The 14,201-nt window shown below is 49.2% G+C and overlaps 1 protein-coding gene across 1 annotated transcript in view; it reads right to left on the reverse strand.

Moving 5' to 3' along the window:
• CAMKK1 (calcium/calmodulin dependent protein kinase kinase 1) overlaps positions 1-14,201 on the reverse strand; it is a 197,544-nt gene that overhangs the window by 57,105 nt on the left and 126,238 nt on the right. The window contains exon 9 of the mRNA XM_006136070.5: positions 12,562-12,650. Coding sequence (XP_006136132.1) covers positions 12,562-12,650 — 89 coding nt within the window. The remainder of the gene's footprint in view (positions 1-12,561; positions 12,651-14,201) is intronic.

Below are 14,201 nucleotides of genomic sequence, written 5' to 3' on the forward strand. Positions count from 1 at the left end.
ACTCTGCATTTCCTAGTGCAAAAGTGGCAGAAAGAATGGATTTTCTTCATGTCACACACGGGAACTGCAGCTATTTTAGCGTCTTGTGATCCAGGTAAAATTAATATTGTGCGTGTGTCAGGTTGGATCACAGAAATCCTCTTGGGGTTGTCTCCCAGAGTGTTGCTCAAACTATTCGTGCCTGCCTTCCTGCCCTCTGAGGCTCCCCGCCTTCCTTGTGCTGCTGGGCCAGAAGCTCTGGTCTCCCCCATCCAAGACACAGAGTTAGGGTTACCAGACCCTGCAGAGCACCACAGACATTGAATCAGTTCAGCCCCAGAAAGGCTTAGCTATAAGGGCTCAGCACCCAAGAAACCAACCCCCAAAAGGGACCAACCCCCCAAATAAATCCATCTTACTCTGTGTAAAGTTTTACACAGAGAAAGCTCGTAAGGGCAGCCCCCTTTATCAACAAATGAGAGATATGCACAGTGGTTACTCCCCCCAGGTAACAATTATTTACACTGGGCTTGGTAAGAAACAAAAGTGCTTTATCAAGGATAAACAATAGGATTTAAGTGGTTGCAAGTAAAAACAGACAGAGCAAAATAAGTTACTAAGTTAAAATGAACAAAAGACGCCAGCTATTTCTAATCCACTACGGAACTTGTTATATGCAAATTCTTACTCTAAACAGCTGCTCTTGTCTCAAGTAATATGCTTCAACTCAGAGTTGATCTTTACTCCGGCCTGGGTCTACAGCCTTTTTCAGAGCTCTTTGTTGCCAGGTTTCTTCATGTGTATCCTCTTAGGGTGGATGAGACCGTTTCAAAGGCCAGATGAAGACAAAGAACTAATAGCTTTCCATTCCTTACATAGACTTCTCCCCAGGGTAGGAGCTCTTGGGCTGTGTCTACACTATAGGCTTTTTGCGGAAAAACATGTTCAAATGAGGTTAAGCGTGAATATCACTGTGCCTCATTTGCATAATTAATAGTGCCCATTTTTGTGCAAGGGGCTTTTGCGCAAGCTGTCTACATGGCTCCTTTTTGTGCAAACCCCCCTCTTGTGCAAGAGCCGTTCTTCTGCATTTTTTTCCCAGAAGAACGGCTCTTGCGCGAGAGGGGAGTACTTGTGCAAAAAGGAGCCATGCAGATGGCTTCTTTTTGCGCAAAAGCCTCTTGCACAAAAACGGGTGCTCATTAATTATGCAAATGAGGTGTGGCAATATTCCATGCTTAGCCTCATTTGAATATGTTTTTCCACAAAAAGGCTATAGTGTAGACATAGCCTTGGTTTAGTACTCTCCCTCCCCAGAGAAAAATACCATAATCAAGATGGATTCCAGTACCAGGAGGCATGGTCATGTCTTTCAGGGACCAACCACAGTTTGGGATGAGAGGACAAAGAAGACTATTCGCAAGTCTTTGGTTTGAGTACTGAGCCATTATGTTTCTTAAAGATCCCTAATGGCTGTCATTAGCGCATTTGGAATTAAAATCAGATTCACAGTTATATTTGATACAATGATACAAGCACAGAAATAGGATATACTGATTCAGCAGATTATAACATTCAAATTGATAAGTTACATGATACATATTGCATAAAGATCTGAATTATGCATATTCATAAGCCAATTTTCATAGAGCATGAGGGGCATGACACCGTGTTTGCAAATAAATAGCGAAGGTACACATCCTGCAGTTCATCTTTACTATAGCAAAACTCCCACTACAGCCAGGGGGTGGTTAGCCTGTGTAAAGACTCCAGAATCAGGCTCTTGAATGAAGCTAATTGATTCAAGTGCCCAATGAAAACTGTAAGGGGTTGGCTTGATCTGGGTGTCTGACCCCAACATTTTGAAGGGTTCAGCAGGGTCACATTTGAGGTTCTAGTTATACCCATAAACACATACAGTTCCATGTTTATAATTCTGTAAAAACAATGAGGAGTTCTGTGGCACCTTAAAGACTAACAAATCCATTTGGGCATAAGCTTTCATGGGCTGGAACCCACTTTGTCAGAGGCATGAAGTGAAAACTTCAGTTTGGTAGGGATCTATGCATAGAATGATGGGAGTGTTACATTACTATATGGAGGACCAGTGTTAACCAGGCCAATTCAGTCATGGTGGACATAGGCCCAATCACAATAGTTGATAAGAAGGTGAGCATACCAGAAGGTGGGAAACAGTGCTTTTTTTGTGATGGCACTGCCCGGTACCTGGAAAGAACGGAGTGTACCAGTACCTCTGTATGCAAATGTCCAACAGTCAGCTCTTAAAAGGGCAATGCTGGCCCCACCCCGGCTTTTTTATTCCCCCCTCAACAACTTTTCCCCTGGAGTACGAGCACCTTTTTTTTTTTTTAAACAAAAAAAGCACTGGGGGGAAATAACTTTTTCCAGTAAGCCAGCCATTCCCCGTCTCTCATCAGTCCCAGTCTGATAGTGTTGAGTTTGCCTATGAAGTCCAGCTCTGCAATTTCATGGTGCAGTCTGTTTCTGCTCAAGTACAACAACTTCAAGTATCCACACCTTCCTGGACATTCAGTAACAGACTTGAAAGTTGCCATACATCTAACAAAGTGCAACTTGGGAAAAGAAATACAGGATTGAACCAGGAAGGGGGAACGGGCGGGGGGGGGGGGAGGGGGGCATTTCAATCACAAAGAAACAGCACACTTGGATTTGCTGGATCTCATACTTCCCCATCTAATGATTTGCCAAGGCTTGTGTAATATAAATATCCATGACTCCTTAAGGTATGATGCTCTCTATTCCAAATCCAAGGAGACCAAACAAACAATGAGATCACGGCAAAAGCTTCATTCATTAAAGCAGGTCCTTGGAGAGTGAATCAGCATTCTGACTCACTAAGAGTTTAGTTTAAATTATAATGTCTGGCTTGCAAGTGCAGTAATTGAATACACAGACATGCACACGCAGACACGGCCGAATCCCCAAGTCCTAGAGCTTTGCCCAAATAAGGACTTCAGGAACATTCAGGCTTCAAAAGAAGTATTGCCTCTGCTAGGCATATCAAACTTCCTATTGACAAATGGATGGTTTGGTGCAAATTTGTATAATAAGCCTTTTCTCTCTCATCGCCCTTACCTCAAATGTGCACATGTGGATCTGGGTACGTCTAGACTGTGGGGGTTTTCTGGGATACCAGAGGTATCCCAGAAAAGCCCCGCCAAATCCAGGGAATATGTTTGCTCTTCTGCTTCTTCTTTTTTTTTTTTGTGCAGAAGATCAAATGCGCTCTTTCACGGAGCCCTGAATACCTCATTCTATGAGGAATAATAGCTCCTCCAAAGGAGGAGGCTTTTCTGCCATTTGGCGCCCGTCTAGACAATCAGAAAAAGCTATGCAAATTGCGTGGTGCAATTTACGTAGCTTTTTCTGAAAAAAGGCTATTGTGTAGACCCAGCCTCTGTGTGTGCGCGCACACACACACATATATATACACATGTACATACACACTCTTATATACAATTTGGAAACAGATTTAGTATTGCTCTCCCCTCTTTTTAGCACACTAGCATCAGCTCCCAGCAAGAGAGTGATTTCTTGTTAAGAGACGGCAGCCTGACAGTTATGGAAAAACCATCCTCCCTCTATTATGAATTTTATCTGGTGCTGGTTTCCATGGTTCACCTGCCAAAGCAAATCTGCAGGACATCAAATTAATCTTCATTCAGCAAACCAATTTAAAGCTAAGTTATTGATAAGAAAATTAGCATTAAGTCAATCTGAGAGAAACCTTACTTGCTGTCATCGGGATTCAAACCTCTAACCCACTGTATCTGAGATAGCAAAAATTAAATACTCTAAGTAAATCAATGGGGTTTTCTGTAGACTTTTCTGTAGATTTTTCATGTATTGTTTTAGACATTTCTAACTGTGTTTGAAATTTTGTGTCCCTCCTATTTACAGCTATTCTGGGTTCTACTATTGCTAGCCAGTACTCAAAGGTGCCATTTAGGGAGGGGGCATAGGACAGTAGCCCCTCCCCCCCAAGTCTGTACCCCTGGATTTCATACCAAAGGTCTGCTTAAAGCTCTTGCCCTGGCTCCAGAGGCAGTTCTTAAATGCAAAAGAGTCTGAACTGCTTGCAGCCTTGCCTTTGGGGCAGGGAGTTTGTTATAAAAAGAGGGAGGCAAGTGATTAAGAATCCAAAAGGCTGGCCATTCAAGTCACTGAAGGATTGTTAGATCATCATGAAAACATTGCAGGGTACTTCACTCACAAGATGGGGGGAAAAAAGAATAGGAATGAGCGTTGTGCTGTTGGGATCTGCTTTTGGACCAGTGCTGTTACATTTATAAATACTCTTGAAAAAGGGGTAAATAGTGAGGTGGCAAAATTTGCAGATACAGGTTGGACCTCTCTTGACCAGGACTCCCTGGCAACATTTGAGGTCCGGCAGCACCACAGCTGCTGCTGGACCACAACGACGCAATCGGGGGGCCAGAGGCAGGAGCCCCAAGAGGGGCGGGAACCCAGCCATGTTGGTTGCAGGGAGGCTAGCAGCTGGAATCCCTGCCGTGGGGCGGCCGTCCAGCTGAGCCGGTGGCAGGGCAGCCGGAATTTCAGCAGGCTTCGTTGGGACAGCGGTCTGCTGCGGTGGGGCCAGACCGTGGGGCTGCTGGAGCAGGGTGAGCAGAGCCAGGAGTCCTGGCAGTAGGGCTGGTGCTGCCCAGGTAGGGCTGACAATTGGGAATTGTGGCAGCAGAGCAGCTGTCTGCTGTGGGAAGGGGGAGGGGAGTGGGAGTCCGGGCAGCAGGACGGTGGACTGGCGGGTCCGGGAGTACTGGCAGTGGTTTGCCGCGGTGAAGCCGGAAGCCCCAGTGGTGGGTCTGTGGGCTGCTGTGGCAGGGCAGCAGGGCTGCTTGCATGTAGGGAGCTCTCCAGGAGGCCAGACCAGGAGCAGAGCCAGGCTGCGGGGCCAGTGGCAGGGAGGCAGAAATGACCTCCCCCGATCTGGCAAAATCCCTCCTTCGGGACCACCCAGGTCCCAAGGGTGCCGGACCAGGGAGGGCCAACCTGCACTACAAAATGACTCAATATAGTTAAGTCCACAGCTGACTGCAAAGAGTTACAACGGGATCTCACAAAACTGGCTGATTGGGCAACATCCTCTCCTCCCTGCTCAGCAAAATACCTGAGCACGTGGTTAATGCTCATTGGCTTCAGTGCGACTTACGCCCATGGCAGAGTGCTTTCACTCCCCGTTCAGGAAGTGACTTTACCATGTCAGGAAAGCACTTGAGCACATGGATATGGGGCTTTGCTGAGTTCCAGGGCTGCTTTCCTCGAGAGGGGCCCCGTGCAATGAGGATGTGTTTGAAACTGATGTGTCTGAAGTTATGCATGTGTTGAAGTGATCTGCTGAACTGGGATACAGTCTCCCACAATATTCTTGCCAGCAAGTTAAGGGAATATGGATTGGATAAATGGACTGTAAGATGGATAGAAATCTGGCTAGATCAGGGTTTCCCAAATTTTTTATTTTAGTTGGAACCCGGTTTTTTAGTACTGTTTTTTGCAGCCCAAAAATATAAACACATATAAAAAAAAAAGAATGAAAAATGAATAAATTTTCAGTTTTCACCCGGCTGCATCCTCCGCCCAGCCTGGGCCAGGGTTTGGGGTCCCGGCGCTGCATGGGCACTCCAGGAGGCCGGAGCAGGAGCAGACTGGGCGTAGGGTAGCTGTCTAGGAGGGAGGGTACAAGGAGGGGTAGGGTTGCCAGGTGTCCAGTTTTGTACCGGACAATCTGGTATTGGAGGGTTTTGTCTGAGAAACAAATTGAGAAATTACTAGACACATAAGATGTCTGCTATTCTCTAATTAGGTAAGTTTTATTATAATTAGGTTTATCAGTCCTTAGCTACGAACTGCCTGGCTGGTAGATGTGCTCACGCTGCCTGAGTGCGTCTACCTGCCAGGCAGTTCGCAACTACTCCAGGGAGGGTATGTGGGGGGGGGGGGCAAAATGGAACCCCCCGGCAGACTCACTCCTCTGCCAGAGTCTGTAGGGTCTGCATGTGACCAGGTCAGTCCCGCTCTCCCCACCCCTTCTCCTCCCAATCTCCCAGTGAAGCCCTGCTGCCCCCATCCAGCCCTGCTTCTGGCGGCCAGTACCCCCCGCCTCCCACCAATCTCCCCCGTCAGCCCTGCTCCCCCAACGACCCCCCCAACCAGCCCAGCTGCCCCCATCTAGCCCTGCTTCCCGCAGCTGGTCCCGTCCTCTTCCTCCTGTTCTCCCCTGGCCAGCCCTCCCGCCCCCCATCCAGGCCTGGTTCCTCCGCCTGCCCTCCCCGATTTCTGCTGGACAGCCCCACTGTCTCCAACCCTGCTTCTGCCACCTGCCCCCCCCCCATCTCCGCGGGACAGTCCTGTTGCCGCCAACCCTGCTCCTGCCGCCCGCTCCCGCCCTTCCCCCCCATCTCTGTGGGACAGCCCCACTGCCACCAACCCTGCTTCTGCCGCCCGCTCCCCCCTTCCCCCCCATCTCTGTGGGACAGCCCCACTGCCACCAACCCTGCTTCTGCCGCCCGCTCCCCCCTTCCCCCCCATCTCTGTGGGACAGCCCCACTGCCACCAACCCTGCTTCTGCCACCTGCCCCCCCCCCATCTCCGCGGGACAGCCCCACTGCCACCAACCCTGCTCCTGCCGCCCGCTCCTCCCCTTCCCCCCCCCATCTCTGTGGGACAGCCCCACTGCCACCAACCCTGCTCCTGCCGCCCGCCCGGATCTTCGCAGAACAGTGCCGCTAGCTCCAACCCTGCTTCCGCCGCCTGCCGCCCGCCCACCCGCCTGGATCTCCAAGGGACAGCCCTGCTACCCCTAACCCTGCTTCCACCGGCCGCCCACCCGCCTGCCTTGATCTTTGCGGGACAGCCCCGCTGCCCCCAACCCTTCTTCCTGGCGGCCAGTTCTCCCTTCCCCCCGCTGCCACCTCCTAGCAGCCCGCCCCGCTATGCTCCCCTACCGGCAGCCACCCTCAGGCCTGGTATTCTTTTCCCATAGTTTGAGAAATGCTGCTTTATAGGCAGCTCCAATCCCAAGCACCCAATGGGCAATGCATGGACACCAACCCAAGCACCTGATAATTAGGCACAGCTGGGGCTGAACCCAATGCTCTTATAGGGCCAGCCCACACTGTGAGAGGCGCCAATAATTAACTTAAGCCCATGTTTCTACAGCATTACTTAGGCAGGCTTGTATTCAGTCATTGCCATTTTTCATTTAGAAAAGAATGCCTTACATACAACGTGCAGCATATTGTTCTTGATTAATACATTCCCGTTTGTGACAAAAAATCCAGTTTTTAACATCTAATTTAATAAAACACAACTAGCAATGATGCAGTTACTGCTGTGAACATTGGGAGCTTAAAACAGCTGCCTGGTGCTTGAGCCAAGCAAATCACCTAACAATTACGTGTGCTTACATTAAAATTACCTTGCAATCTTGGGATTGCCTGGCAACACTTTCCCTCCGCATGCACAAATGGGGCACTTTCCTCTGTAATTACACAGCAGTTGCAACAGAGAACATTTCTTAACTTTTCAATCTAATAAAACAAATGGTTACCCACTAGCCTAACTCGAAACATCCTGTGGGCTTTGCTGTTATCACTACCGAAACATAGTGTTTGGTTTTGTTATTCTGTCTCATCTCACCTCTCCCCCTCCACTTTGTATGACATGTCTTTCAGACTGTAAATACGTTGGGGGCAGTGGCTGTCATTTAGAAAGCCCTGCGGGGATACAAAATTGGTATCTGCCTCTGCATTAACGATCCGGGGATATCTGCAACCACGTCCACGGATGCAGATACCCATGGATATACAGTGGATAGCCACGCATTCACAAGGTTCTAGATACAAAATTTGCATCTGTAGCTGCAAAAATGAGCTGCGCATGTCCACACCCATGGATACCTGCGGATATAAAGCGGATATTCAGGGATTTGCAAGGCTCTAGTCATTTACTATACGAAGACCCAGTGCCAAGCAAAACAGGTCCCCGATCTCTGTTGAGGCATTATCCTAATAGAGACGTAAACACCACAAATCACAGGTTTTCTACCCTATACATTCTATTGGAAAAACAACCATAGACCCCTCAGCTTTAACTCCCGCTGCAGTCCTACTGACGGTGAATACTCCGCTTCCATTCAGTGGCTGGTATTGTTCCGGTAGTTTCAGCTAATATACTGCAGTGTGTGATAGGAATGTGGCCTTGTGAATGATCTGCCTTAATCTCAGCAAGGTCTGCTGTGCTCATTAGGGACGTTCACATTCCAGCTACCCTGTCAGAGCCTGCTCAGTTGTAAAAGCTTTGCTCAGGGTACGGAGAGACCAGCAGAGCTCTCTGTGTCTTTCTGAGATCCAGGCAACTGAAGGCAGACAAGACTCTGAGTCCATATGACAGAATAATACATTTCCTTCTGACTGACAAGGCTGGTTTTGCTTTTTAAATCTCCCCCGTCAGCCCTGCTCCTCAGCGACCCCCCCAACAATCTGTGGACGTGCATTAGAGAGGAGTTCCTCTTGTTCAGTAAGACAAACCGATTTTTCTACGGGTGGAAACAGTGGGAAACATTTCAACGGAAGCAAAACAGGTTTGGTTACATATCTAGAAGGCGCCTGATGGGCTAATACTTTGACTGTGACTTACTACTCACAGCTTGCACCTGGTAGGTGTGATTCAGTCTGAGTGAGGGTATCACAACGCAGCCCACAGACCCCTTTACTGAAGGTGTCAATGAAGCTACTGACCTGAAGGCTGTAAGATCAGGTCTTTAGAGTGGAAATCCTGGCCCCACTAGAGTTGCCAGCTGTCTCGTCACTCAAACCCAAACACCTTTGCCTCGCCCCCTGCCTCTTCTCCGAGGCCCTGCCCTGTCCCTTCTCTGAGGCCCCTTCCTTCATCGTGCCCTGGCTCTTCCTCACCTTCACTGGGGCTGGGGCATGGGCTAAGGGTGCAGGAAGGGGTTTGGAGCACAGGGGCTCAGTGCCAGAGTTCCCTCTAATTTTTCCCACCCCTAAGTGGAATTAATTTTCTTATGAGCCCCAGTGTGGCGGGTATGGGCGACACATCCCCTTCATATTTGCGCACAGATGGGAATTAATGTGGCAGGGGAGAGCCCGAGGGGTTCTGAGTGTGGGAGGGGGCTCAGACATGGGGCAGAGGGTTAGGGTGTAAGAGTGTGAGGGCTCCAGATGGGAGTGTGGGCTCTGGGGTGAAGCTGGAGTTGAGGAGCTCAGGGCTGCCCAGGCCATGGCAAGGGGACTCTGGGTCTGGGCTGCTCTGGCTATGGCAGGGGGGCTCCTGGGCCACAGCAGGAGGGTCTCTGGGTCAGGCCACTTGGGCCACGACAGCAGGACTATGGAACCCGGGCTATGGAGCCGCAGCAGAGGGCCTCTGGGGCCAGGCAGCTCCAGCCCCAGAGGCCTGGTTCCAGAGCCAGGCCACCCAGCTGCGGCAGTGGACCTCGGGGACCAGGCAATGCCAGGGTTGGGACTAGGGCATCAGGCTGGCCAGGCCACGGAAGAGGCCGGATGAAGGTCGGTCTGTCCAAGCCATGGCAGGAGCTGGGTCAGGCTGGAGTGCCGGCGTGGCGCTACATAGGCAGCCGCACAGTTTGCAGGGAACTTAGCTCACGGCTGAGGCAGAGGAGTGGCAGGAGGTGCAGGCTGCTGGCTCCAGAAAGAGGCTCAGGGCTGGCGCCGTGTGTGGGGTGAGAAGAGCTGGCTCCGGCCAAGCGGCACTTACCTCAAGCAGCTCCTGGTCAGCGATGGAGCAGGGCTAAGGAAGGCTCCCTACCTGCCCTCCTGGAAGTGGCCAGCTTAGGGTCAGTGTTCCCTCTAATTTTTCCCATTGTGTAGCAGAATGAATTTAACCCTCTGAAACCCAGATCCTCCAAAGTATTTAGGTGCCTACCTCTCACTGAGGTCAATGGGAGTTAGAGGCCTAAATACCCTGGAAGACCTGGGCTTAAACCCTTTGGTACAGCAATGGCCAGGCCAGAGAGATTGTTCAACCATATTCATTCCAGTCATGAAATGCTACCAAGGGGCGTCGAAGAGTGGCCATTAGTATGTCCAGTTCTGGCTATAAAAAACAAACAAACAAACAAACCCTCAACTGCAGCTTGGTAATCTGCCATTTCCAGGTATTCCTCTAGGAAGTAGAGAGAAATAAAAAGGAATGGAAAGATCCCAGCGTACCTATCCCTAGCTGATGTGAATCTGGCAGGTTGCGAAGGGCCACCATTGTATGCTAATCAGCACCACAGACTTTTCAGCTTGATTTTCCCTATAGGTACAGCAAACCTCAGCAATAGTGAAATAATATTAAGAAGTCTAGCTAAGAAAGGGAACCTGCTGCAGTTACACACACACACAATGAGGTAGATAATTAAAATCATAGAACCATAGAGCTGGAAGAGACCTCAGAAGGTCAAGTCCAGCCCCGCTGCTCTAGGCAGGACCAATCCCAACTAAATCAACCCGGCCAGGGCTTTGTCAAGCCGAGACTTAAACACCTCTAGGGATGGAGACTAACACCATGGTACTTGCAGTATTCAAGCACTCTCTCTCTCTCGCTATATATCAGTTTTCCTGCGGGACAACAGAATGATGTTATCATATCATCTGTGTCCACAGGAGCCAAGCCCCATCCACTCCTAGCCTGGCCCTCCCTAGGGGCCACATGGAGAGCCAGAGCTGCCACAGCCTTGGTCCAGTTCTCCCCGGCAGCTGGAGTGGGGCAGGGGGGGAGAAGGAGAGCTGGGGCTGGCTTAGCCTTGGCCCACGGTATTCTTGGTGGTCAGGGGAGGGACAGGGGGAAGAGCCGGAGCTGCCTACCCCCAGGCTATGTCTAGACTGCAGGCTTCTTTCAGAAGAAGCTTTTCTGGAAGAGATCTTCCAAAAAAACTTCTTCCGAAAGAGAGCGTCCACACTGCCACAGCACATCGAAAAAGCGATCTGCTTTTTCGAAAGAGTGTCCACACTGAATGAACTCTCTCTCACATTTAAGCTGTGATTACTACTGGTAGCATGGCCTCCAGGGCACCTGTGCTTTTTCCTCTTTCCTCTTCTTTTGAAAGAACTCCCTCTTCCTCGTCCACATACGCCTTCTTCTGGAAGAGCTCTTTCGGAAAAAGGCTTTTTCCTCATACAAAGAGGTTTACCAATGTCGGGAAAACCCCTCTGTTCTTTTGATTTTTTTTCCTTTTTGAAAGAATGCAATTGCAGTGTAGACGTAAGTGAAGTTTTTTCGGAAAAATGGCCGTTTTTCCAAAAAAAATCTCTGCAGCGTAGACATACCCCGGGGGAGTGGGGGGGGGGGGGGGGGAGGAGAGAGAGGGAAAGGAGTTGGCAAGTGTAGTTTCTTTTAGTAAATCGTTTTTTGATGCCTTCCTCAATTTTATTTGCATCAGAGAGGAAAGTCTTAAATGGAGAAGCCCAGACAGGCAGGAAGATATTTCTCTTGCACGTAGATAATGAACTTTGGGTAGCAGCTCACAAGGAAGAGAGGAGATGAATTGGCAGAGATGCAGATGGCATGGTGATGTGTGTGGTGCAAAAACCGAATGGCTAGCTTAGACAGTGCAGCTCCCCTTGGTGCAGAAAAAGAAGGAGCATCAAGAAGTCAGAGTGCATTGGCCACAGTAAGAGCTAGTCAGTCAAGGGCTGCTCTTACCCCACTAGCACAGGGCACCCCCCGTACAACCACTCACTGCTCCCTTCCTCCCTCACTTTCAGGGTGGGGCAGCTGGCACAGGAGCTGCCTCCGTTATCTTTATGCCAGCAGGGCTATGCCATGGAAAATCCCCTGATCACCATTTAAGGATCAAATCTGGCCCTTCTGTAGAGCTGGATCTTAGATGAGAGCTCTTGGGAAGCCATCTGCTACGGCAGAGGGAGAGACACACTCTCTGGTTTACTAACATGAATGAATTGCACACTAGGCCATTACTCTGTCTAGATGCTGACTGAGGAGTCTGTGAAATGCAGGAGCCACCAGCTGGGAGGGCGAGCAAGGAGGCGGCGTGTTCTCCCCGTGCCACGGCCGTGAGTAACGGTGAGTCACCAAGCTGTGGTGCAAGGGAGCTGACAAGGACAGAAGCCTTCCAGCTGCCACTGGCAAGTGCTTCCCCCACAGCTCTGCTGGAAGCGCAGCAAGTTCACTTCAGCTGAAGCTAATTGACTTTCTTCGCCTGTATCTTTGCAGATGCTGTTTCCTGGCTTCAGCTGAGCTTGGTGCAGCTGCAAGGATTAAAGCCTCCAATTTCTATCCGAGAGTGTTAACAAAAAAAAGTAGCAAATCTTTTTCACAGGGCCACTTGAAAGAGCGTCTGCCAGTGAATAACGGTGCTACGGCCCATACAAATCCAGGCTGAGATGGGTCATTGCCAATCTTGCAAAACCCTTTCTATAAGATCAGAGAGAATCCTTTTACTCCCCTGCCTGCTCACCATGACTAAAAGGTTGGCTTCAAACAAGAATGTAGGTCAATGCAATACTTTGCAAAGGTGCCACTGATCATAGTACTCACAGTACTCTATGCCCAAGACAATGTCCTTAAAGTAGAGCCGAGCCTGCTCTTCGGTGAAAGGCTGGTCAGTTGGAACCTCCATGACAGGTCTGAAAGGAAAAAGGGAACATTACCAAGTGCCCAGTTCACGGGAAATAATACTCATTTGAAGGAGTGTGGTTGAGCAGTTAGAGCAGTCAGCTAGTAAACAAAGCCCTGGGGTTCCATTTCGGTCTGTGACTCTGCATGGTCTCGAGCAAATCATTTCAGACCAGATTTCCACAAGTGCTGCGCAAACACAACGGGGGCCAGATATTCAGCTCAGCTCCCATTCAGGTACCTACAGAAGTGCCAGATTTTTAAAGTGATAGAAATGTAGCCGTGTTAGTCTGGTGTAGCTGAAACAAAAAACAGGACTACGTAGCACTTTAGTATTCATTTTTTTTAATTGTATCCTTTGGTAATTTATGATTGTGCCAATTTTCTTCCACTATTTGATCTGAGGAAGTGGGTCCGGCCCACGAAAGCTCATCACTTAATAAACCATCTTGTTAGTCTTTAAAGTGCTACGTAGTCCTGTTTTTTGTTTCAGATTTTTAAAAACGCTCATCCTCCGGCATCACTCGTTCTGACACTTAGGGACAAATTTTCAAAAGACCCAGAATGCCGAGCTCTTGGGAAAAGCTGATCATTTACTTTAGTGCCTACATGGGAGCTGAGCTCTTTTGAAAAATTCTGACCCTTTGATTTTCAGAGGGCTGAGCATCACAACGCCAGCGGAAGGCAACAGGAGCTGGACACACTCGGCACTTCTGGAAATTAGGCCCTAACTATTTGAATTCCAGTCTGTAAAATCAGGATAATACCTACCCCAATGTGTAACACTGGCAACCCTGGAAGAGAAGTGTTATAAAAGGGACAAACCTGTATTATTTATGATTATATCACTTATTAAAGAAGCACATCATGGCCGTTCCTACCAGTCTCGCAGAAATAAATGGCTGTTGGTATCTTGCCTTATGGCCTTTGCAAGTACCATATTGTTGTCACGTAACTTGCATTTCCAAACCGGTTTTCCAAGGACCTGATTCTGATTTGACACCATGCTAGCTAGCATTTACTCCTGCAGCAAAGGGCAATTAAACCAGCGTCATCCAGGTTCAAAGGAGACCAGCCTAAGGGCTAAATGTTTTTCCTACCGGAGTTTGACATTAACATGAACATATTTGATTGATCATTTTAGCTGCTCTTGCAACTCTGTTTTCTGCTCAAGGTTCAGTGACGCCAGGGAAAATGCCTCAGGAATCAGCAGTTGGATAGAAAGCTCCCTTGTTCCCCATTCTTGTGACCTTCTCTATGTCTTCATTGTTAATGGACCTGCATAATTCCTTAAGTGACCCTCCTGACCCCCACGGAGAGCCAATTGTTAAAGCCCAGACCCTAGAAGCTGCTTGGTACTTTCCAAGAAGGAAGAAGCACCTTCAATTCTGAATGAAGACAATGGGAGGTCAGGCGCTTAGCATCCTGCAGGACTGGGCCGGATTCTGTCCCGTGTTTGGCACTCTGGCAGCAAAACAACCTTTAACTTCGCTGCCTTGAAGAGACTTAAGCTTAAATGCTGTGCTGGACCTGAGCCAGAGTTCTCAGCGTCTTGCAGGCCG

This window comes from Pelodiscus sinensis, chromosome 21, assembly GCF_052426305.1.
Source record: "Pelodiscus sinensis isolate ZL-2025 chromosome 21, ASM5242630v1, whole genome shotgun sequence".
Classification (NCBI taxonomy): Eukaryota; Metazoa; Chordata; order Testudines; family Trionychidae; genus Pelodiscus; species Pelodiscus sinensis.